This window comes from Hemicordylus capensis, chromosome 4 (assembly GCF_027244095.1).
Source record: "Hemicordylus capensis ecotype Gifberg chromosome 4, rHemCap1.1.pri, whole genome shotgun sequence".
Classification (NCBI taxonomy): Eukaryota; Metazoa; Chordata; class Lepidosauria; order Squamata; family Cordylidae; genus Hemicordylus; species Hemicordylus capensis.
The window spans coordinates 56608123-56633239 of record NC_069660.1 but is presented as its reverse complement, the minus strand read 5'-3'; the positions used below and the strand labels follow the sequence as shown (position 1 = coordinate 56633239).

Sequence of the window (25117 nt, the reverse complement as noted above, 5' to 3'; positions counted from 1 at the left end):
TCAAAAAAAAGGGTCACTCAAACATGTCATAAATGTAACACTTTTAAAAATATAACCCACGTCATCATAGTTAATAGGAAGTGACACTTGTGGTATTTTTTCTTATGAATACAAATTACAACTGTGTTTTGTAACTAGCTTCTGATTGTGGAATAATCAGAAGCTTCCATCATCAAAAGGCAGCCATGTGGCACCGAACGCTTGGAAGAGGCTTCCATGCCACTGTGGCTAGAAGTGAAAGGGGCCAGTTTTGCTTTATGTGAATATGCTCTAACTGGACCTGTGTTCCACAGTCACAACACCAAAACTACTACCTGGCTGGATCCTCGCCTTTGTAAAAAAGCCAAAGCTCCTGAAGATTGTGAAGATGGAGGTGAGACACTTGGGACCTATTCCTTGCATAGTAGGGTTCAATACAGCTCTTGAAGTGAATAGCTGGCATTATGCGCAGCCTTCCATCATCAAAAGGTCTGAAGGTGCATAAACAGCTTTCGGCAGCCCTGTACTGAAGGCTGCTTTGCGGAGCAGTCCAGGTGCAGAGGAGGAATAAGGAGTGACTTTCATGTCTCTCCTTTCCCTCCCGAAGCCCTTTCTGGCTATCGAAATCTGTTCCTGAGAGTTACATTGAAGGCTGTGCAGCTGCAGCCTTCTTCAGCACTCCTTCCAGTAGTGGAAGGGTTGCACATCATACAACCCTTCCACTGCTGGACATCAAGCCAGTCAATTACAAGTGCCCTAAGCCTTTAAAAGTCTGGATTGCACCCGTAATCTGCATATTTGAACTTCTGCTTTCATACATAAACAATAAAGTACATCTGGGGCCTAGTATGTGTGAGAGGAGGCATGATGTTTTTGGCTTTCATTATAGAACATATTATAGTTACAAACTTTGAGAACTTTTGTTTTACTAACTTGCATTAAAACAAACTAGGATATTAAAGCACAGTTCCCAGAATTTATACGTGATGGAGAGTTGCCGTTTGTTCTTAAAGTAAAAGCAGAAGCTTTCACTCTCCTCTTGTGCATGGGTGTGGGGGAAAGGGTAGAATGTAAACTTCCAGCTCCCTATAGTGCTAAGCCTTAGTTTTGTGTTTTGTCTTAACAAAATAAGACTTAAGATTTACACAGAAGATTCTGCCAAGTTTTTTCCCCCTTCTGTGTTGGCATATGTGGTAACTTGGTTCTAGAGTTCATGTGTAGATTTGTAACTGGTTGAAGGAGAGGAAACAGAGGGTAGGTATAAATTGACAGTTCTCTGAATGGAGGGAAGCAAGAAGTGGGGTCCCCCAGGGATCTGTACTGGGACCGGTGCTTTTTAATTTATTCAAAAATGATCTAGAAGTTGGGGTAAGCAGCAAAGTGGCCAAATTTGCAGATAAAACCAAACTATTTAGGGTAGTGAAATCCAAAAGAGATTGTGAGGAGCTCCAAGAGGATCTCTCCAAACTGGGGGAGTGGACAACAAAATGGCGGATGCGATTCAATGTTAGCAAGTGTAAAGTGATGCATATTGGAGCAAAAAACCCCAGTTTCACATATACACTGATGGGGTCTGAGCTGTTGATAACTGACTAGGAGAGAGATCTTGGAGTTGTGGTGGACAGCTCATTGAAAGTGTCAACACAGTGCGTGGCAGTTGTGAAAAAGGCCAATTCCATGCTAGGAATTATTAGGAAGGGGATTGAAAATAAAGCTGCTAATAATATAATGTGCTTATACAAATTTGTGGTGCGGCCGCATTTGGAGTACTATGTACAGTTCTGGTTATCATAACTCAAAAACTACATTATAGCACTGGAGAAGTTGCAGAAGGATGACCAAGATGATTGGGGGCCTAGAGCATCTAACTTTTGAGGCAAGGCTACATCACCTGGGGCTTTTTATTTTAGAAAAAAGATGACTGAGGGGGTCACATGATATTGGTCTATAAAAATATGCATGGTGCGGAGAGAGTGCATAGAGAGAAATTTTTTCTCCCTCTTGTATAACACTGGAACCAAGGGTCATCCCATGAAACTGATTGCTGAGAAATTTAGGACCAACAAAAAGTACTTTTTCACAAAACACATAATTAACCTATAGAATTCTCTGCCACAAGATGTGATGTCTTTTAAAAAGGCTTAGACAAAGTCATGGAGGACAAATCTATCAATAGCTACTAGTCTGAGTGCTATAGGCCACCTCCAGCCTCAGAGGCAAGATGCCTCTAAATACCAGTTGCAGTGGAACAACAGCAGGAGAGAAGGCATGCCCTCAGCTCTTGCCTGTGGGCTTTCCAGAGGCATCTGGTGGGTCACTGTGTGAAACAGGATACTGGACTAGATAGACCTTGGGTCTTATGTTCTTAAGAATGAGAAGTCTAGAGCCTATGTAGGATCCAAATTTGTCATTAAGAAAAAGTTTAAGATATTACAAATAATGAACTTTAGCACCTCCCAACTTGAGCCTAGCATTTAAGGCAAAAGCAGAACTGGTTAGTAAATTGCTGCACCTCTGCACCATCAGAAGGAAATAAGGCCATAAAGTGATAAGGCAGTAGCCATATTCACCATTTTATCTGACAGAAAAATGATGGGTTTTTATTACATAAAATGATTATATATAAACTAATGTATAAGCAGTAGGTAGCAGAAAGTGACCTTTTGCCAAAATAGATTATTATGCAGTCTACAAGAAATGATTTGTTTCCTTCTACCTCTTTAATCTAGACTTGCATGATGGGGATCATGTTCTATAGTTACCTTTACTACACATCCTACAGGCAAATTCTGCAGTCAGTCTCAGAATAATAGTATAACTTATCTAGTGAATAATAAAGTGAGGCTGTTGGCAGGACTTCTTTTTGTTCTAAACTGTACAATCTGACTAGCCATCTATTTATAATAGTTTCATTTGCAGTTTGAAATGTGTTTAAAATCCATCACAAGAGATGAAATTTTTTTAAAAATAGAACTGCCTAATGAACAGCATTTCATATATAATTTGAAAAGAGTATTATGAAATTCTGCTGAATGGATATGTGAAACTTTGTTTTCAATTTTGAAATATATGTAAGCATTTTGTTTTTAAATCTACCATTATTGTATTCCTCATAATGCAAAAGGGAGTGCGGGCAGGGGGAAGCAGTTTGAAACCAGAGTTGAATAGGAATTTCATAGTAGGCAACATCCAGACTAAGTTATTCATCGCTAACTTGTGTTGATTTCAGTGGTCCTTAATCATGGTTAACTAGTCTGAATGTTGCCCAGTGTGCTTAATCTTCACATCAGACTAGGCTTGCCACCTGAAGAGCTCCAAAATTAAAAAAACAGGCAAGGCGGCTGATGGGCAGGAAGGCTGCTTAAACCCACCTTCTCCCCAGATGAGCAATTTTATGTTCCTGGGAGCGCAGACCACGCTCCCAGACAAGCAGCGCTGTGTGATGCAGCATGAAGCTTCAGAGGCCGGGATGATCAACAACAACAATAACAATGGATATTTATATACCGCTTTTCAATAAAAGTTCCCAAAGCAGTTTACAAAGAGAAATAAAAATAAATAAAGATGGATCTCTGTCCCCAAAGGGCTCACAATCTAAAAATGATGCGTCCTGCTCTCTGGGAATCCCACAGTGCAACATGCGTAGTGCATTGGGAGATTCCCCTGAGAGATGGGTGCTCTAGGTGCTTGTCTCTGTGTGCAGCCAGGAAGGAAGCAGACCATGCTTGAGCACGAGCAGGTAGCTGAGGTTAAGGGAGTGCTGCCCCTCTGGGATAGGGCCCAATCATAGTGGTTCTCACATGCAGTCTAACCCAAGCTGGGCATTCCAAGCCTGAGTTAGGCAGCATGTGAGAATAACCTTACTGTAAGATCTTAATAAAAGGACATTATGTGTGTCCGTCCGAACATGAACAATAATTTATAAGTAGTGTAATGTATCAATGTAAATTTATCTAATATATTTATATACTGCTTTTCTAAGAATTCATTCAGACTAAGTTAGCCATAACTGAGTTCCATTGAAAATTGTGGGCCTTAAGGTAGTAAAGATAACTCTCAATAATTTCAGTGGTGTTCTCATGAGTAACTTTGTCTGAATGCTACCCCATAATAAGCAATAGCAATTTTGAAAAGCAGCATTATAAGAAAACAACATGGCTGATAACTGTACAATCTCAACCCATTTAAAACAGATAGCACATTAAATTAAAGTTGCTTTTGCCCTTAGAGTGCATCTCTTTTCCATGAGAGTTATTGGTTACTCCTTGCAGTATTTTTGGTTACTCCATATTCGTACAATTTTGATATTGTAAGCTGCTTTGAATAGCTTGGGAGGAGAGCTGGTCTTGTGGTAGCAAGCATGCATTGTCCCCTTTGCTAAGCAGGGTCTGCCCTGGCTGCATATGAATGGGAGACTAGATTTGTGAGCACTGTAAGATATTCCTCTTAGGGGATGGAGCCACTCTGGGAAGTGTATTTGCATGCTTCCATGCAGGAGGTTCCAAGTTCCTTCCCTGGCAGCTCCAAGATAAGGCTGAGAGAGACTCCTGCCTGCCATCTTGGAGAAGCTGCTGCCAGTCTGTGTAGACAATACTGAGCTAGATGGACCAAGGGTCTGACTCGATTTAAGGCTTCCTATGTTCTAGGTCGCTAGAAAGGTGGGACACAAAAGTTTTAATGAATAAATAAAACAAGGAAGCTTGATGCAACCATCCAGGCTCAGCAATAAACACATATAAGGAGCACAAAAGAAATACTAGTGTTCTTAACATTTTTCCACATATAAATAATAATAATAAATAATAATAATTCGATTTCTATACCGCCCTTCCAAAACTGGCTCAGGGCGGTTTACACAGAGAAATAACAAACAACCAAGATGGAGCCCTGTCCCCAAAGGGCTCACATTCTAAAAAGAAACATAAGATAGACCCCAGCAACAGTCACTGGAAGTACTGTGCTGGGGGTGGATAGGGCCAGTTACTCTCCCCCTGTTAAATAAAAGTGAATCACCATGGTAAAAGGTGCCTCTTTGCCCAGTTAGCAGGGGTAAAAGTAGAAGTAGATTTGTCACCAGAGAGAGCCCCTTAAATTTCTTTCACTTTCATTTAACTGGCAAAACAACAAGAGATGATAAAAAGAGATACCTTATTGGCTTCTGATGAACTTTCATTAATTACAAACTTGGGTGTGGTTTGATTTTGGCCCCTCATTCGAATGTTGCGAACGTGACCTTCTCCAGCTGCATGCTGTTTTACCTCACATACTCCACCATGTGAAACTAAAGAGTCTATGTTGCATATATTGCAACGAGCTTTCAAAGCATGATCTTGCACTTTAGACAATGAACAGAACTCCTTTTCCCATTCTTCAAGATATTTTTGCATTCTCCTGCCTTTTTTGCTTGAGGTTAGGTGGAAGAAGACGACAGAAAGGCTGCTCAACTCTAGGGAGAGACTTTTGCAGAATGGGCCACACCTTCACAGGCCTGGCTGCTCTCTGCTCAAGGCTCAACCTCCTCCTATTGCCTGCAGGGGCAAAGGTGAACTTTTGGCTCAAAAAATAAGCTTCATCATGGGAGTTTTAGTACCAAAGTGCAGTCTGTTCTTCAGACTGCAGGACTGAAGAAGACTGCTTTGTAGAGGCCTGAATCATGAAACCAGCCTTTTCCTTGTGTATGCACTGCAATCAGTGACTGGCTTACCTCAGAGTGCTGAAAATATAGAACAAAATACGTTCTTTATTAAATTGATAAAGAACAGGTACATGTTAATGCTAAATAAAGAACTGTTCTTTGGAATAAAGAATGGGTGGCTAGCCTACATCAGACACCTTTCAACCAATATTTAAATCTGAAAGAACAATAAAACAATATCAGTTTGGTTTGTGGTGGTTTGTTCACAATCTGAACCAATATTTGAAGTTGAATTCAGATCATGGTTTATTTTAAGACTTCTGGTTAGAATAAGCCAAGATGATTGGTTCAGACATCATAACTGAAGTCAGAAGTAGAATTCTTTTTTGGCTCACGTGTGAAAGGGAAGAGATAGTATATTTCTCTGAGCAGGGGCGTAACTATAATAGGGCAAGGGGAGACAGTTGTCTGGGGGCCCAGAGGCAAGTCACATGATTGATTCCCCTAGCCGCGCACCTGCCCGGGCTTCCTTCAGTTGTATTCATCCTCCGAAATTGATGTGAGTCTTAAGACCTGGAGCTACCAGAACAGCATGTCTTTCTCTAGTATCATCACATGACTTGCATCATCCACAATTTACAAAACCCTTTTAAAAATAATTTAGGATGATGTTCTATTGTGGCATATAGGTTATCTATCTATCTATCTATCTATCTATCTATCTATCTATCTATCTATCTATCTATCTATTGTTACCACTATTCAGCCTCATTTAAGATTTCTTTACTTCATGAGCTGAGCTTCAGTGGGGGGGGGGCATTTTAAAATCTTGTCTCCGGGCCCACTCCAACCTTGCTACACTCCTGCCCCTGAGGTTCTGAGCCATTTCATGAAGCCAGGGTTTAGTTCTGGCTCTGTGTGATTATTGTGTTCTAGGAAGCGAAAATTTCCCCAGAAGCTTTTATTAAAATGTCTAAGTACTTGAGGCAGACTGTCACCATTGCCATCTCTGCGTGCTGTAGCTACTTCATTAGCTGGAACTGGGTACTTCCCTTACAAAGCAAGTTTTAAAGGACCAAATACACACTCTTTTTAAAGAAAGTATGGCAGAGGAGGGTTCAAGGGGACATTTTAAGTTACATTATTTTCCTTTTCATTGTGTATTTGTAGTTCAAGAATTTGAGAGGGAGATGAACAGAATTAGAACAGAATATTATTGTGAAAGACTCAGTTATTTTACTAAAGGAAGGAACAGTGACAAGAAATTGTCAGTGAGTGGAAAGAATATTGCTTTTGCCCTCCTTTGATACCAGAAGCCACTTATGCAATACCTAGACTGTGAGCTCTTTGAAGACAGCACAACATTGACTGAATTGCTGTAAGGTGCCCTAAGCCCATGGACTAAGTCAAAGAAAAAATATATTAAATAATGAACTATGTTAATCTGTACCTTCCAATTTCAGAACTTCCTTATGGGTGGGAGAAAATAGAAGACCCTCAGTATGGGACATACTATGTTGAGTAAGTATTTTCTCATAGTTGTTGATAGCTCAGTGTCATTAAATGTTAGGAAAGCATTGCATTAATATGTTATCCAAATTTTAATTCCACTTTTTCAAGAATTTGAAATTATAAAGCAAGATTTAGAGGTTAACATCCTCTTGTCCTTCAAGTAACCTAGTTACTTGATTTGAAAATATATCCATGTATTTTCAAGTGGAACAAAGTAGCATCTGTGAATGACATGCTTTTTTAAGTACCATAATCATAGTATAGCCAGTGAAGTATCTGCTTAGCTTTCTGTCTGCTATGGAACATCTGAATTTCTTCCTAGGAATAGTCTGTTTTGGCAATAATAGTATATAGTTTTATTCATTCATTCACATTTCTATTTCACTTTTCCTCCAAAGAGGTCAGGAACATGAGTTCATCATCGTGGTCTCTGTTGTTCACACTGATGGGCTTCAGGTGTGCGCTGAAGTCCGTTCGGGATCCTTCCAAGCTCTCTTTAGTTCTAGCTTTTTTAGTAAGAGCCCCTCCCAATGAGTGACCTCACGCCCTGTTTCCCTCAGTTCTTTGTTGTCCGCTGCTGCGTTTGCTTGAGGTTCCTTCTCTTCTCGGCTCTCATTACTCTCTGTGAGACTATTTTTGACCCCCCCACACACTATTTCCCCTCCCCACCCAAAGAAACCGAACCAAAACCCTCCCACAAAAAACAAGTCTGTTTTCTGCAAATTCCCTCTCAGCAGTATATTTTCTTCTTCTTGAGGCACAGCCTGCCACAAAGTTGTTTACTCCACCTTTCCCCTCACACAGTGTATGGAGTGGGGGAATAAAATGAAAGTCACTTTCAAACGTTGCTCGGCTTGCCGAGCAAAATTACCATCGACAGACGGCCACTCTCATTGTCTTTTGTGCTTGAGAGAGGTACATAAGGTGGACTCTTGCAAATTTTGCAGGCAGTTTGGGAAGCAAGCACATAAAAATCGCTCTCTGCCTTGCAGCGCCACCCAGTAATGGCCTCCTTGATGCCTGAAACGGCAGCACCCGCTAAGGACCCTTCCTCTAAGGGGGTACTGGTGCCTGTAGAGACCTTGTCAGTCTCTCCTCCTGCCACTCTTGCTGTTGGCCTGCAACAGGAGGCTCAGAGCAAGTCGTCACTGCACCCGGAGGAAACGGCGCCTTCGACTTCTTCCTTGGCCACTGCCTCGATACTGAGTGCTCTGCCTGCTTCAGGGTCAAAGCGCAAGGCAACTTTGGACCCGGCACCCAAAAAGAAAAAGAATAAGGGAACCCCATCAGCAGACCCTTCAGCAGGACCTTCTCCCTTGGCCTCTCAGCTGAGGCCTTCAGGTACAGTTCCTCCGCAGCCTTCCTACATCCTCCATATGCAGGCTAGTCCTCCCAGCCATGAGACGCAGCACAATCCAGGGACGTGCCAGCCTCCAGCTGTCACAGGGAACGCTGTCCTCACAAGTCTTCCTCCTCAGTACCAAAGCTTGTGCCTGGACCGTCAGTAACGTAGCCAGGCACTTCGGCTTTCCGCTCTTGGCAGAATGAGGAGGAGGATTTCTGTGCCCCTGGAAATGACTGTGTAGACGCTTATGATGGCCCATACTATGAGGAGAATCCTACTTATGAGTGCTCACCATCACGTGACTATGGCTGGGACTACTGGGAGGACTATAGGTCATACCCACTCAACAGACGTCACCGCTGCCTTTCTCTGTATCAAGGCGAAAGGAGCAGATATTTTCTGAGATCGCCATCCAGACTGCGATATCGAAGGTCCGACTGGTCACCACAGAGTCCTCACTCCTGCCCACGGCACACTGCTCAGTGCCATGCCCCAGACAGGGCCCCAATCCATTGCTCAAGGTCCGGCACACATGACACTGCAAGACCTCCAGAGGAGCACCCACCTCCTCCTCCTCCTGTAGACCCACTATTGCCAACTGACCACCAGGCTCCAGATCCAAATGGTGTGCCTCTAACCAAACCTGGACAGCCCTGAGTACAAGAAGCATTTCCAGTGCTGGACTGCCCGGAAGACCTCCCCAGGGGTGAGGCCAATGATTTGGAATGCTCAACGCATTCCTTAGGTGCTAGGCCCAACTCTCCCTCTGGATGTTTCTGATCTCATGCTGAATACATACAACACATGACAACCTCGTTAGGGCTTCTGGCAACCCAGTCACAGAAGCCCCCAGAAGGCCCTATTTTTGGCATTATTGATTCTTCCACTCATGTGCCAGTGGCCCTACCCATATTCAAACCTATACTTCATATAGCCCATAGCTACTAGACAAAACCCTCTTCTACTCAGCCGACATCTAAGAGGATTGAAGCTTTATACAGGGTGCAGTTGGACAATTGCGCTTTTCTCCTGAAACACCATGTGCCAAATTCAATTGCCGTAGAGATGGCACAGACAAAATCATGGAACAGGGCTCTGACAGCTCCCATCGACCGTGAGGGCAAAAAACTGGATTCCATTGGTAGGCGCCAATATTCTACATCTGCCCTCCAACTGAAAGTGGTCAATTATCAAGCCTGCATAAGAAGATACAGTCATTTCCTGTGGGATAAAATGACCTACTTTCTGGAGCAGTTGCCTGGAGACCAGAGAGATTTAGCTAACACACTGAAGAAGAAGGGCTTGAATCTCACAAAACAGCTACATTCTTCGCACCATCAGGCAGACTGTGCTGCCTGTGTTATGACCTCCTCTATAGGCTTGCATTGCCATGCTTGGCTTCGCTCCTTGGGCCTAACATTTGAAGCACGTATGCATATAGAAAATCTTCCATTCGATGGTGAGGCCCTCTTCGGGACCAAGACAGATGACACTATGGAATGGGTGCATAAATTGCACACTGCTGCCCGCTCAATGAACTTCTCCTCTACTCAGTTTAAACCTTACCGAACCGCGCCCCGCACCTTCAACTCTGTCATACTTCTCTGGCCCTGCATCTAGACGTTATCGCCAGGGCTCCTTTTGAAAGTCTGGTTCCTGCTCCACCCAGAAGCCTCAACAACAACAGAGGTCTAAACAATCCTCCTTCACCAAGTGACAGTGACTCCTCGTGCCTCATTCCCACGTCACACCTCTGGCCCTATTTGGAAATGTGGAACCCCCAACCACTGACCACTCAGTGCTTACCATCATCAAGATCAGATATGCCATAGAGTTCGTTCAGAGACCACCCCCTCAACTAGAGAGCAGTACTCCAGTGACGCCACAACTCCTGCAGGTACTAGAAGTACTACTACTATTATTATTATTATCATCATCATTATTATTATTATTATTAATAATAATTCGATTTCTATACCGCCCTTCCAAAAATGGCTCAGGGCAGTTTACATAGACAAATAACAAACAAATAAGATGAAACCCTGTTCCCAAAGGGCTCACATTCTAAAAAGAAACATACCGGTAAGATAGACACCAGCAACAGTCACTGGAAGTACTGTGCTGGGGGTGGATAGTGTGGATCCTATTACAAAAGGATGTGAAAGAACCGGTGTCAGATCACCTCAACGGCGGCTTCTGTTCACCCTTCTTTGTGGTTCCAAAGCCTGACAGTGGTCTACGGCCTATCCTAGACCTTCGGGAACTGAAATGCTTTGTCAAATACACCAGTTTTCACATGGTGACTATCCCGGAAATTGTGCTCCTCTTGTCTCCAGGTGTGTGATTTGAAGCAATCGACCTAAAAGACGCTTACTACAATATATCCATCTGCCCAAAGCATCACCATTTTCTGAGTTTCCAAGTAGAGCCACACAAATATCAGTTCAAAGCTCTACTCTCCTGACTCTCGTTGGCCCTGAGAGTCTTCACGAAGTGTATGGTGGTGGTGATTGCCTACTTCCACTGCCAAAACATCAGTGTCTTCCCGTACCTGGATGACTGGTTGCTGATGAGTTCATCCTCACAGCTTCTAGAACAAGTAGCTGCAACTATATCCCTACTGGAAGACTTGGGCCTTCAAGTAAATTTTGAGAAATCCCAACTGACACCAACCAGATGTATCCCCTTTGTGGGAGTGCTTCTGGACTCAATTGCTATGAGAGTATTCCTCCTGGAACAAATGATCTCTGCAATACTGCACTTGGCCAGACATTTCTTTGTTCAACTGGTACAGACTGCCCACACAGTGCAGAAGATTCTGGGCCTCATGGCTTCCATGACCTCGGCCCTATCATATGCTAGACTACAGATGCGAGTTTTGCAACGATGGTTCCTGGACCACTTCCACCCCCAGCTCGACAGACAGAACAAGCACCTTCATTTGCCATCGACGGTCTTGCTGTCCCTCTGCTGGTGGGCCTCTCATCATTATTTAGAAGTGGGCCTTCCCTTCACCTCAGACAAGCCAGTGATAGTCTTCACGACGGATGCGTCCGAACTGGCCTGGGGGGCATATGTTTTAGACTGTCGGATAAATGGGCATTGGTCTCTCTCAGAAGCCAGGAGTCACATCAACTACCTGGAACTTCTGGCGGTTTACAAGGCCCTGAAAAGGGGGGGGTGTCTCTGCATCTCATCAGGGTCATCACATTCAGGTCCACACAGACAATACAACTGTCAAAGCTTACCTGAACAGGGAAAATGGTACAGGGTCACGAACTCTGCTCTCTAACTGTACGGATCTGGCACTGGGTGATTTCACACAACTTGGAGCTTTCAGCACTTCACATTCAGGGACAAATGTATGTCCTGGCGGACTCCCTGAGTCGAACTCCTTTGACCTCCCACAAACGGACCCTGCACCATCGAACTCTCAAAGACTTGTTTCAGCGTTGGGGAACTCCTGCTATAGATGTTTTTGCCAGCCAGGTGAACTGCCAGTGCCCCCAATATTGCTCCAGGATGGGGGGGGTCACCATTCCCTTGGAGGCGCCTCTGCTCTGTGTTAGACAGGGATCTTTCTGTACCTGCTTCCGCCAATCTACGGTTCCCTGCTGAGTTTCTACAAAAACTGAGCAGGGAACCCACGAAGGTAATTCTAGTGGCACCCCACTGGCCGCAGAGAATGTGGTCTCCAGTGCTGACGTCCCTCGCCCTGGATGGTCCGGTCCAGTCTACCTCCAGAACCTACCGACCCTATTGACCCAGAGCGACGGTTCGGTATGGTATCCAGCTCTGATCCAGCTGTGCCTGTCTGCATGGCTCTTGTCTTTGATGTAAACCCACATTTACAAAAGGTCCTCAAAGCTGCTCAAAAGCCTTCTACTCGATGAACTTATGAAAGAAAATGGAGGCACTTCTCAGAATTTGCCAAAGCCAGGTGCGTTGACACCTATCAGGAACCCACTACCTTTCTCCTGGCCTACCTAATCCAGTTAAAGGCAGCTGGTCTTTCTGTGTCTTCTATTAGAGTCCACATGGCAGCAGTATCGGCCTATGTCACGCCACAGGGCGTGAACTTCCCATTCACGCACCCTATAGTCAAGAGGTTCCTTAAAGGCCTCGTTAACCTGTACCCGGATATGCCGCTCACATCTCCCCTCTTGGGACCGCCCCCTGGTCCTCACTCAACTGGTACACAAACTCTTTGAACCACTGGCTACTTGTGATCTCCTCCTACTTTCCTGGAAGGCCACATTCCTTGTGACAGTTACATCGGCATGCCGAGTGAGCGAACTAAGGACCCTTAGAGTGGATCCCCCGTATTTAGTATTCCACAGGGATAAAGTGCAACTGTTTCCAGATATTAATTTCCTCCCCAAGGTGGTGAGTACTTTCCACAGGTCTCAAATTTTGTCCCTGTCAGTCTTTTTCCCAAACCTGACCTCGCAGGCAGAGAAAGTCCTCCATTGTCTCAATGTGTACCGCTGCCTAGCATTTTACAAGGAAAGGACAGAGACGATCAGAAAAACTCAAGCCTTGTTCATTTCCTATGCCCCCAAGTCACTGGAAGCTCAACCTGCAGCACAGTCTATAGCCAGGTGGATTGTGAGCATGATCACTCTGGCTTACAAACTTGTGAGGAAAGACCCTCCAAAGTCTGTCAGAGCCCACTCCACAGGATCAATACCTGTATCCACTGCCTTTGATAGGAATGTCCTGGTTGATGTCATCTGTAAAGCTGCCACCCGGGCTACTCCCCACTCGCTCATTACACACTATGCTTTGGATCTGCATTCCAGACGGGATGTGGAATTTGGGAGGGCCGTGCTGAATTCCATCTTCCAGTGACTGTGACCCACCGCCAGGTAGGTGAGCTTGCGATGTGCCCATCAGTGTGAACAACAGAGACCATGGTGATGAACAACAGGTTGTTTAACTGTAAATGAGGTTCATCTAGTGGTCATCTGTTTGTTCACATGCCCTTTCCTTCCTCCCCGCTGCAGTCTCCTTCAGATCGGCGGACACTTGAACTGAGGGAAACGGGATGTGAGGTCACTAAGGGGGGTGGGGCTCCTGCCGAAAGAGCTAGAACTAAAGAGAGCTTGGAAGGATCCCGAATGGACTTCAGCGCACACCTGAAGCCCATCAGTGTGAATGAATAGAAGACCACTAGATGAACTTTGTTTACAGGTAAGCAACCTGTTACCACCTTTAACTCACAATGACACTTACTCACAGTAACCCTGTGAAGTAGGTTAGGCTGAGGGATAACTGACCCAAAGTCATTCAGTGAGCTTAACAACCGAGTGGGGATTCAAACCCTGGTATCTCTGGCTCTACTCCAACTCTCTAGCCACTACACCACACTGGCTTCCTTTGCTGGTTACTTTGGCTGTAATCCAGCAGTCCCATTGACCTTTGTGCAAGATGTGGCTGTTGAACACATGCTGTGGAACTATGTTCTAGCACAGCACAGAACATAGTACATCAAGCGTGTACTATGTACGTCAAGACATTGCTCCTGAAACACTCCCAAAATGCTTTAGTTCACTCTCCTAATAGTTGTATTAACAGCAATAAACTGATCTATATAAAAACATAATAGTATACTTCATTAATTCATAAGGCACTTGCACCTGTCCTTGATTCAAAGTGTCAGCTTTGCAACAAAAAATACAAAACAAAACGAAGTATTAGGCCTACACAGACCATTCTTCTTATGTACTTAATGCCTATATCAAAAATTGTAGTCTTTGTTCTGTAAAATGAATTGTCAGCTTTTTGCAGAAATGCTGGCATTTCAATTTTGTCAAGACTAATATTCATTCAGCTCTAGTAGCTTTCTCTTGTATAGAATACATAGGCTACTTTTATAAATAATGTGAAAAAATGGAGAGTACATTTTTTCATACAAGGAAAAGAAATAAAGGTTTTCCATAGTGTGTCTATGCATTTGCAAGTGCACACTGTACAGTCCTGAATGTTCTGGTAATTTGGCAGAAGCCAAGGTACTCAGGCACCCACTCTTCTAGTTGGCTGACTGATTTGTAATTATTAGAGGGCAGGGTTCAGCATCTTGTTACTGACCTTTTCTGGTTGGGGGGAAGGAAACAGGAACGGTGCAATAGTAGTTTATTAAAGAGTAGATCCTGACGCATCTCAAGTAGAACTTCAGGGGAAGTGGCTTATAGGGCACAATACTTCTAAACAGCTTAGCTAAGCTGTTTAGTAGTCAAGAATTGTGCTGTGTTGAGATCTACTTTAATGAACTACTACTGCATTGTTCCTGTTTCCTTCCTTCCTGTTGGCATGGTGCTTTTCCCTCCTGTGTACTACTGTCTTTTTCTAGAACAGGAATTTCTTGGTTTTGATTCACTCTAGCTTCAGAGCTGTGTAGCAGAGGCCTCAAAATGCAGTGATTTATTCTTTCTCCTTAGGGTCAATGACAATCAATCACTTATATGGGAGAAAGCAAAGAGGTGCACTGGAAGATGCTGGTGGGGGGGAAACCTGTTCCCTGCCTTTAGTGACCCCATCCATTGAAGCCTATTTCAGTGTAAATAGCTCCCTTCTCGATTTTAGTGCTTGGTCATGCTACAAAATGATGGAATGTTGGGAACTGGGTTGCTGTTGTGATTTTAATGGGTATTCTTTAATGGGCAACATAATTGAGCTTTATGTTGTTCAATTTTTGTTGTATGTTTTTATAATGTGTTTCGAATTCATCATTTTAGCCATCTTAATGTCTTCTATACAGCCAAAAGTTGAGATATAAATATTTTAATAGATAAGATGCTTGCTAAAGCAAATTAGTTGCTTGTCTCTTTTATTTCATTTGTGTACCTCCCCTTATCCCTACTCTACTACCTTTATTATAGGTCAGAGAAAACATCCTGCCCTGTTGGAGGGCATCTGTGAGAGTAGTTTCGTTTATGGCATAGATATTGTCCTCATTGTGGAGGGGACAGTTTCTTCCACAGATGACTATTCTCTGTGCTTGTCTGCCTGGAAAGGTCACATGTTTAAAAAATGTTGAGATCCTTTGAAATGCTAAAAAGGTATGATCTGTTGCAACAAAACCACCTGGTGACCAAACGGGTAGGCCTGAAGTAAAGTGCCATACCTGCTCTTGGTGCTGTAGCTGTTATGTCACCATACTCCATCCAGTGACACATGGAAATCTGCTTTTTGGCTTTGTCACCTGCAAAACGGTCAGCCTCAAAAGGTGAAAGTCAGTTTCTTTGGCTACTGAGTCTGAAGACCCAGTCATGTCTTCTGAGGGATACCTACTGGCCCTGTGAACTTCACTAGGTCAGTAAGCCACAATGCTGAGAAGAGATTTGAACTCAGGGCCTCCTTGGTCTTAGTCTGATGCCTTAGCCACCATATCACATAGCTTTATGAACCACTGTATACTTCTTGCTGCTGGTCCCAGCATCCAGGATTCGACCTATTCTCTGCCATTCTCCAGACTTCCTAAAGATCCCATGCTTCTGCAACTTTAGTTCATGTCCAAGGGGGTGCTTGGCTGTCAAGGTGGAGAACAGATAGCTGTTTGTCATTCTCAGCTCAGCATCTGACAGAATTTTTGGCCAGGAATTACTAAAATCATTAACTTCATGAAATTTGACAGGAGATAAATTTTTCTCTCCTTTGGAGCTCCGATCCTGGCTGGGACGGAGCGTGGTGGCCAGCTGGCCTTTGGCGTACTAAGGATCAATGTATCCTAAAGATCAGGAGAGAAAAAATAACGTTATCTTTCAGATATCCAACTTCGTTCTAAATATTCTTATTTCATACTGGTGCTTAGGGCGTTTCTGCAAAGTTAAGCACTTTTAAAAATATCTAACATGCAAACCTTACACAATAACTAAGTTCCACAAAATCTGAGTTATTGTTTGGCGGTTATTGCACTTGCTGAGCAAAGTGTATTTGGTGCCTGGAATATGCAGTATTTCCCACAGATAATGTCACTGTTGCCATTTACTTGCAGTTACATACAGCTTGTGTGTTTATGAATGAAAGTGTTAACCCTGCTAACTGGGCAAAGAGGCACCTTTTTAATGTGGTGATTCTCTTTATTTAGCAGCGGGAGAGTAACTGTGTAAACTGCTTTGGAAACTTTTGTTGAAAGATGGTATATAAATATTTGTTGTTGTTTAAGTGTTAATAAGAAACTCAGCATCGTTTCTCTTTTCTCCCTTTGAGAGTGTCTGGATGTGGGTTTCTGGATGTTAATCCTCTGTAACTTAGATAGAAAGGGTTGTGAGATGTTTTTCCTGTTGGAATCTAACAAACTCAATTCTCCTGCTTTGGGCGGGAACCCCACCCCCAGCAGCTGTATGCGGCTGCGCCACTCCTCATCCCTTCAGTCCTCATCTCCTCATCCCTCCAGCTATCCCCTTGTTGTTTTTCTCTCTGCTTCTTTGATTTTTCTTATTCTTTCTTTAATTTCTCCACGTAGTAGCGTGTGTTTTTTCATTTCGTTTTGTTTTTGCGGTTTTTCTCTCCTTTGGAGCTCTGATCCTGGCTGGGACGGAGCGTGGTGGCCAGTCGGCCTTCGGCGTTTATGCCTGGTACGACGAACTTTTAAAAATGTATCCGCTGCAGATCTAAGATCCCTTCCTCCGATACCCATACCTAGTGTCTCTTGTGTTTGGGGGAATCCCACATTGTCGAGACATGTCTTCATTGCCAGAAGTTCATGAAGCAGGCTCTCAAAAATAGGGCTTATCGCCGGCGCGCAGCCCTGTGAGATCTGGCTCTCCATTCTTCGGAAGCCTTGTTGCTGAAGCGGTCTGTAAAGATGGCTTCATCGGGACGATCGGACTGTGTGGTGTCTGCTCCTGTGGAGGCCGAACACCTGGTCTCGATACCGATTTTGATGTCCTCCGCTGCTCAACCCTTGGTGACTTCGAGTGTGCCCACGTGCTCTGAGGAGCTTCCTCAGTGCCCGGCACCTGTGGTACCTAAGTCCTCCCCAGGTCCCTCAGGATTGGTACCAAAGTTGAAAAAGAAGAAACTGAAGTTACATCGGGACCCCGCGTATGGGAAACCCTTGATAATGAGGGGTTGGCAAGAACCCCCCTCACATTCGGAAGGGAGGCTGCGTTCCCACTCACCTCAACACTCCCCGAGGGACCATACAGAGCATCGCAAATCACCCCCTTCGGTTCTGGTGATACCTCAGGCTGCCTTGCCTGCCCAAGTGCCTCTGGCAGAACTTTCTGTTTTGATACCAGACAATCAGGGTAGGAATCCGAGCTCCCCTTCTGGTTCGATGCCCATGGCACAGGACTCTTTGGCCCCGCTGGAGTCTGGATATGAGAACAATGCTAGCTCACAGGACTCTGAAGTAGGGGTGTGCACGAAATGATTTTTGTGTTTTGATTCTCAGCTGAATCAAAACACCCCCATTTTGTTTCAGTCCAAATTTGACACGCACGCACCCCCAAACACCCCTGTTTCATTTTGTACCCCAATTTTTCCAAATCTGAATCAGAATAAATTCGGATTTTAAAAAGGGTTCTCAGGCAAAAAGAGTGAGGTGGGGTAGTGCCCAATGGGTGGAAGCTACCAACCAAATTTCAAAGGAATTGGGCAAAGGGCTGATTTTTTTTTTTGAATTTTTGAAGTTTGTTTTGTCTTTTAAGATTTTTCCCATAGGGAATAATTGAGATTCCAGCAAATGTATTGCCTCACATCGAGGGGAAATGGGTGGCCCAGAGCGGAGTGTGTTGGGTGGTAGTGCCCAATGGAGACAAGGAAGCTACCACAATTATTTCAAAGGAATTGGGCAGAGGGCTGATTTTTAAAGAATTAATGGAGTTTACGCATCTTTAAGAGTCTCCCCCCCCATAAGGAATAAAGGAGGTTTCAACAGCCCCATAACAATCCACTTGGGGGGCACTGGGGTGGCCCAGAGTGTGTGGTGGTCTAGTGCACATAGGGTGGCAACCACCCCATGGGTTGCTAACCCATGGGGTACTGGCTTTTGTTGTTTCTGAGGTATGCAGTGTAGATTCTCTGGTAGCATATGAGATTTTCAGTGACAAACAAGAATCCACTCTCATAGAATCTACACTCAGAACACCTCAGAAACAACAAATCCCTGAACCCCACGGCCTTGTGGGTATGGGGCTAGTTGGCACTGTATGTGCACTATACCAGCACTTGCTCTGGGCCACACCGTTGCCCCGCAAGTGCAGTAATGTGGCTGCTGAAACCCTCATTATTCACTATTGGAAAAAATCTTAAAGATGTGTAAACTTCAGCAATTCCTAAAAAATGAGCCCTTTGCCCAATTCCTTTGGAATCTGGGTGGTGGCAGGCACCCATTGGGGCACTACCACCCAACCCACTCTTCCACCCTCGAAGCCCCCTTTCTGCCCTGCATCTGCCCCAAAGAACATAATAGCACACATCAACAACAGCAGAGCTTTGCAAAGAACCAGGTTTCCAAAGCAAGCGATACACAGACTGGGCCCTAGGGCCAACAACACTGCCGTGCCCTCCCTCTCCCCCAAGCATTTTTCATCCACAAGGAACAGAGACACAGCTACATCTGTGGCACCCAGCCATAAAAGCTGGTTAAGTGAGGAAGGGTGCAAACAACAACATTCTGCCAGTGAAACAGCGAGCTTTGCCGCCCCCCCCCCCACACAAATAGAAGAGTGATGATCATTGAAGATGACAATAATGGCACACAATTTTTGGTGCATTTATTTGGCATTTCTGCAAGAGATTGGAGCCTGTGGCACCACACAGCCTATTTGATGCAAGCAATCTAGTTTGACTAAAAATGATGGTGATGATAGAAGTCACAATATGACCCAAACTTCATTGCAAAGAAGGAGAGAGAGAGAGAGAGAGAGAGAGAGAGAGAGCGCAAACAAAGAGGGATGCCCATCCATGAGGTCCCCAAAATACAGCACAGCAACATCTAGCGTGTGTGTGTGTGTGTGTGTACACACACACACACACACACAGACACACACATTGTAACTAGGAAACAGATACAAGAGAACAGATAGGGAGCAATAAGGGAACAGAGACACAATAGTAGATACAATATAAGTAGGGATTGAACAGAATAGATACAATTAACTAATACGACAATAATGACTAGGGAAGATTATACAATAGGCTGCTGGGCAGAAAATATCAGTTAAGTTATGGGGCAGAGGGCGGGCTTCAGGTTTTTAAAAAGTGCCCCCACCCCAAATCTTTGGAATGGGGAAAAAGACAGAATTGTTTTTTAAAACCACAAGGCCACTACCCTTAGCCACCTACTACTAGCTAAGGGGGATCCCTCCAGCACAGAACCCCTGTTTAAACTTCTAAAGTAAACAACACACAACTTTTAAAATACAATTGCAACCCCAAACTTTCCTCTAAGCAGGAAAAAAAACCCAAGAATACACAACAATTCCAGAGGGGTGTGTGTGAGTGAGTGAGTGTGTGTGTGTGTGACAGAGAGAGAGAATGGGGTACACTCACTCAGTCTAGGGCTTCACCTTTGTCCACTTCTGTGATCTGATCTGAGTCTACCCTTCTTCAATATTCTTCTTGACTTCTCCTTCTCCTTCTTCAGTCTTCAGATTTGGGGGGCTGGGGCAAAAGCCTGGAAAATCTGGGGGGAAAGGGGGTGGCTGGCCAAGTGGCCGGGGCTTCTGGTGGCTGCTGGCACAGACAGGCAGTGATTATCAGTCTCAAGGGGGTGAAAAAAGATTTCTTCTCAAGATTCAACAAAAAAATAAAAAAGCAATGCAGCAGAGATAAAACATTTTAATCCATTCCTAGGCTGGCAGCTACACTAGCCACTAACCAGCAGGGGCAGGCAGGCTGGGCTCAGGCTGGCAAGGCAGAAGGCAATAGGCATAGGTGGGCAAATATGGCATGGCATGGTGCCAACTGCAAGCAAAGCAAAGTTCCCCTCCCCCCTCCCCCATCTCTCCTCCTATGAGTATGAGGCAGGCAGAATGGTGCTGCTCCCTCTTTAAATCTGAATGAATGAGAATGCCCTCATTGAACCCCCTCACTCCCACCCTTGCCCCTTCTTCGACCCTTCCCCTGGCCAATGTGGGATCAGTCAGGAGTGGCAAGAGCCAAAGGAGCCAATCAGGAGCAAGGAGACAATTGTCAGCAGATCAGACCATGCTTTCATTCACTGGTCTGAAGGTGGGAAATTCAAATAGGTGTCAAACACATAATGGAGACTACAGTGAGATCGCCACAAAATGGAGGTCCAAAACAACAAAACCTTTGTAGTCAAAACAGAGATGATTCGTTTTGTATACAAAACTTTCGGACTTAGCCATTGGGTTTTTTGTTTTGGCTACAAAACACCCGAAATGACCCTACCCTGAGGCTGTTTCTCAAGGATCGTCCCCACTTGACGTTCAGTTGGACACAAAGCCGGTCTCCCCGTCAGAGGACCTCAGAGTGTACATGGCATATGTGACACGAATGGCTTCAGCCCTGGGCGTGAACCTGGGTAACCAACAAAAGGGAGAGCTGGGCCCGTTGTTCAGCCTTATTGATTCTGAGGCCAAGATACCGGCTGCTTTGCCCCTGAACCTGGCATTGTTAAAAGTTATCCGGGGTCACTGGAAAAAGCCGACTATGCTTTCCCAGCCTAACAGGCATCTAGTAAATTTCTACAGGGTGCAGCTGGATGACGATACATCCTTTTTGAAGAACCATCCCACCCCAAATTCGATCATCATGGAGGCGTCGCTGCAGAGATCACAGCCAGTCGGCACCGAGTGACAAAGAGGGCAGGAAGTTGGATTCTTTCGGGAGGCGACTCTACTCGGCCTTAGCCCTACATTTTGAGGGTGGCCGATTATCAGCCTTATAACGCCCGATATAACCACTTTTTGTGGGAGAAGGTGAGTCCCTTTCTGGATCTCCTCCCTCAGGACATAAGGGATCTGGCCAAATCATTAGCCCATGAGGCCATTCAGGTGGCCAAACAAGAACTTTATCCGGCCCAGCATTCAGTGGAATGTGCGGCTAAGGTGCTGGCCACATCTGTGGCAAAACACTTGGTTGCATTCATCGGGACTGCATTATGAGGCCTGGGCTAGGTTCGAGGACCTGCCCTTTGAAAGCTCTAGCCTTTTCTTTTAACAGGCTGATGATATGCTCCAGAAGGTTCAGAAGTTGAGGAACTCCATGTCATATGCTTCACCGGCTAGCAAAACACATACAGGTGAAACTCGGAAAATTAGAATATCATGCAAAAGTCCATTAATTTCAGTAATGCAAATTAAAAGGTGAAACTGATATATGAGACAGACGCATTACATGCAAAGCGAGATAAGTCAAGCCTTAATTTGTTATAATTGTGATGATCATGGCGTACAGCTCATGAAAACCCCAAATCCACAATCCCAGAAAATTAGAATATTACATGGAACCAAGGAGACAAGGATTGTAGAATAGAACAATATCGGACCTCTGAAAAGTATAAGCATGCATATGTATTCAGTACTTGGTTTGGGCCCCTTTTGCAGCAATTACTCTCTCAATGCGGCGTGGCATGGATGCTATCAGCCTGTGGCACTGATGAGGTGTTATGGAAGACCAGGATGCTTCATTAGCGGCCTTCAGCTCTTCTGCATTGTTTGGTCTCATGTCTCTCTCATCCTTCTCTTGGCAATGCCCCATAGATTCTCTATGGGGTCAGGTCAGGTGAGTTTGCTGGCTAATCAAGCACAGTACATACACTGTATACTTTTCAGAGTTCCGATATTGTTCTATTCTACAATCCTTGTCTTCTTGGTTCCATGTAATATTCTAATTTTCTGGGATTGTGGATTTGGGGTTTTCATGAGCTGTACGCCATGATCATCACAATTATAACAAATTAAGGCTTGACTTATCTCGCTTTGCATGTAATGTGTCTGTCTCATATATCAGTTTCACCTTTTAATTTGCATTACTGAAATTAATGGACTTTTGCACGATATTCTAATTTTCTGAGTTTCACCTGTAGAACTGCCAAGTGGTCACCTTATCGACCATGGAAGGCCGCTTCCCAGCAACAGTCGCCTTCGGAACGGTCCTTTCGTGGAAGCAAATTCCAATCAAAATACAAGTTGGGTGGCCAGCCCAGTAAGCTGGCCTTTCAGAAACAGTGCCCAAATATCTCCCAGAAGAAGCAATGACTTGGGGTGCTTCAGGACTCACCTGTCCCCATTCTCGGTGAGCTGGGAAAAAGTGACTACGGACCAGTGGGTCCTTACAAACATACGTTTAGGCTATGCCCTGGACTTTTGCGGGACACGGCCAGTGTCAGGGATTGTGGTGACTCCTTGCACTGCGGATTTGGATCAAGAGGTCACTGCTCTCCTGGAAAAGGATGTGATTGAGAAAGTTGCCAAACTCGAGAGCCCTGGGTTCTATTCCCGGTACTTTCTTGTGCCAAAGCCAGACGGTGCTCAGCGCCCTATACTAGACCTGAGGGCCCTGAACAAACATTTGGTCTACAAAAGGTTCCGAATGCTCTTGGTATGGACCATTATGACCATCCTGGAAAAGAGCATGTGGATGGTTTCCCTGGACTTAAAAGATGTGTACTATCACGTTTCAATACGCCCTCAGCATCGATGCTTCCTGCAGTTTCAGATTGGGGTTTCCCCTATCAACTCAAGGCCTTGCCATTCGGCCTCACGACTGCACCGAGGGTCTTCATGAAATGTCTGGCCCTGGTGGTGCCGTTTCTGCAAGACCAAGGTTTGCAGGTGCTGCCGTGTCTAGATGATTGGCTCATCATGGCGAGCACCAGGAGTGCGGTTCTGGATGCTCTCAAGATCATGGTAGATACTCTGCAGGAGCTGGGTTTCCAAATAAACCTCAAAAATCTCAGTTGGAAACCCACCCACCCCCATCGAATTCAGTTCATTAGGCTGATATTCAGAACAACCTTGGAAAAGGTCTTCCTTCCAATGGGTTGTATAGTTAATCTACGGAGGCTGGTGGCCATTTTCCTTGCCGGTGGCCCACAGACTATGCAATTCCATACAGCGCCTGTTGGGTCACATGGCATTGAGTACATACATACTACCTCAAGCTTGTCTTCGTATGCATATTATTCAGAGATGGTTTTTGGACGTGTTCGATCTCCTTCAGGATCCAGGCGATATAGGACACACACACCCTTTATGGGTGTGGGCGACAGAGGAGTGGAGGACAGAGTTTTGGCACTTGAGTGTCGGCACTCCCTTCCAAGCCTCTCGAGCCCGATGGGTGGTCACGACAGATGCACCGGAGCTCAGTTGGGGAGCACACCTGGAAGAGCTTCATCTGAATGGTCATTGGTCCCCCAAAGAGAGGACTCAGCACATCAATTATCTGGAGCTTTTGGGCATTTTCAACACTCTCAAAGGTTTCCTGCCCCTGATTGGGGGCCATTCAGTGATAATACAAACAGACAATATAATAGTGAAAGCCTACATCAATCGACAGGGCAACACGTCCTCAAGGAGTGTTCTGTTTCTGGCTCTGGACGTGTGGCACTGGTTTGTGGAATATGCGGTATCGCCTCAGGCAGTTCATATTCATGGTGCTATGAATGTCCAAGCAGAATGGTGACCACTGAGCGGAATGATGGTGGTGAAAAGTTTTCTTAAAGGTTTAACATACATGTTCCCAGACGATCCGGTTATGTCACTGGATACTGTCAGTAGTATTGGCTGGTCTTTTATGGCCGCCGTTTGACCCTTTGGCTTCAATTGATCCCTATCTCCTGAACTGGAAGATCACCTTTTTGTTGGCCATTATCTCCAGCAGGAGGGTAAGTCAGTTAAGGGCCCTGATGGCTGGCCAACCATACCTTCAGTTCTATAAATGCAAGGTTGTACTCAGGACAGATGTCAGGTTCCTGCCCAAAGTGGTGTCTATGTTTCACTGGTCGTCCCCGCTCACTTTGCCCATGTTTTTTCCAAATCCTTCATCGGATGTGGAAAGGAGGTTACACCATTTAGACATTTGAAAGGCATTGTCCTTCTGCGTTCAGAGGTCTGCTGAGTGGAGAAAATCTCCTTCCTTGTTTGTTCTGTACGATGGGCCATGTAAAGGTCTCCAAGTCTCGGCCCAATCCATGTCCAAGTGGATAGTTTCCACAACTGAACTTTGTTATCAGTTGGCTCATAAGCAGTTGCCTGCTATGGTTAATGCACACTCTATTAGGTCTGTGGCGGCCTCTGTGGCTTTGATTGTGCGGTCCCGTTGGACGCTATTTTGTCAGGCAGGTACTTGGGCTTCGCCTCGTTCATTTATTCGTCATTATGCCATTGATACCAGGGCAAGGAATGATGCTGTGTTTGGCAGGAGTGCCCTGCAATCTATTTTCAGTCAATGTACTTGTTTCTGAAATACATATTTCTGGCTGATTAGATTTGTTTATATTCTTCCCTCCTCCTTGGGTTGTAGCTTGTTATCCACCCATTTGTGTAGGAGACCACATCGAAGAACAAGAGGTTACTCACCTGTGACTTTGGTTCTTCTAGTGGTGACTTTGGTTCTTCTAGTGGACAGGACGCCCTCCTGTCCTCCCCGCGGGGTTCACTGAAGCTGGACTCTGTGACTGAAGGAATGAGGAGTGGCGCAGCCACATATAGTGGCTGGGGGTGTGG

General features: G+C 44.9%; 1 protein-coding gene across 7 annotated transcripts in view; it reads left to right on the top strand.

The window, feature by feature from the left end:
* The window catches only part of MAGI3 (membrane associated guanylate kinase, WW and PDZ domain containing 3), a 340723-nt gene that overhangs the window by 200702 nt on the left and 114904 nt on the right, over nt 1-25117 (top strand). For all 7 annotated transcript variants that reach the window (XR_008307161.1, XM_053250087.1, XM_053250086.1 and 4 more), the window contains 2 exons: nt 294-373; nt 7078-7135. Coding sequence is in view for 6 of the 7 variants with exons in the window: in XM_053250087.1 (XP_053106062.1) it covers nt 294-373; nt 7078-7135 (138 nt within the window). In the remaining variant the exon portion in view is untranslated. The remainder of the gene's footprint in view (nt 1-293; nt 374-7077; nt 7136-25117) is intronic.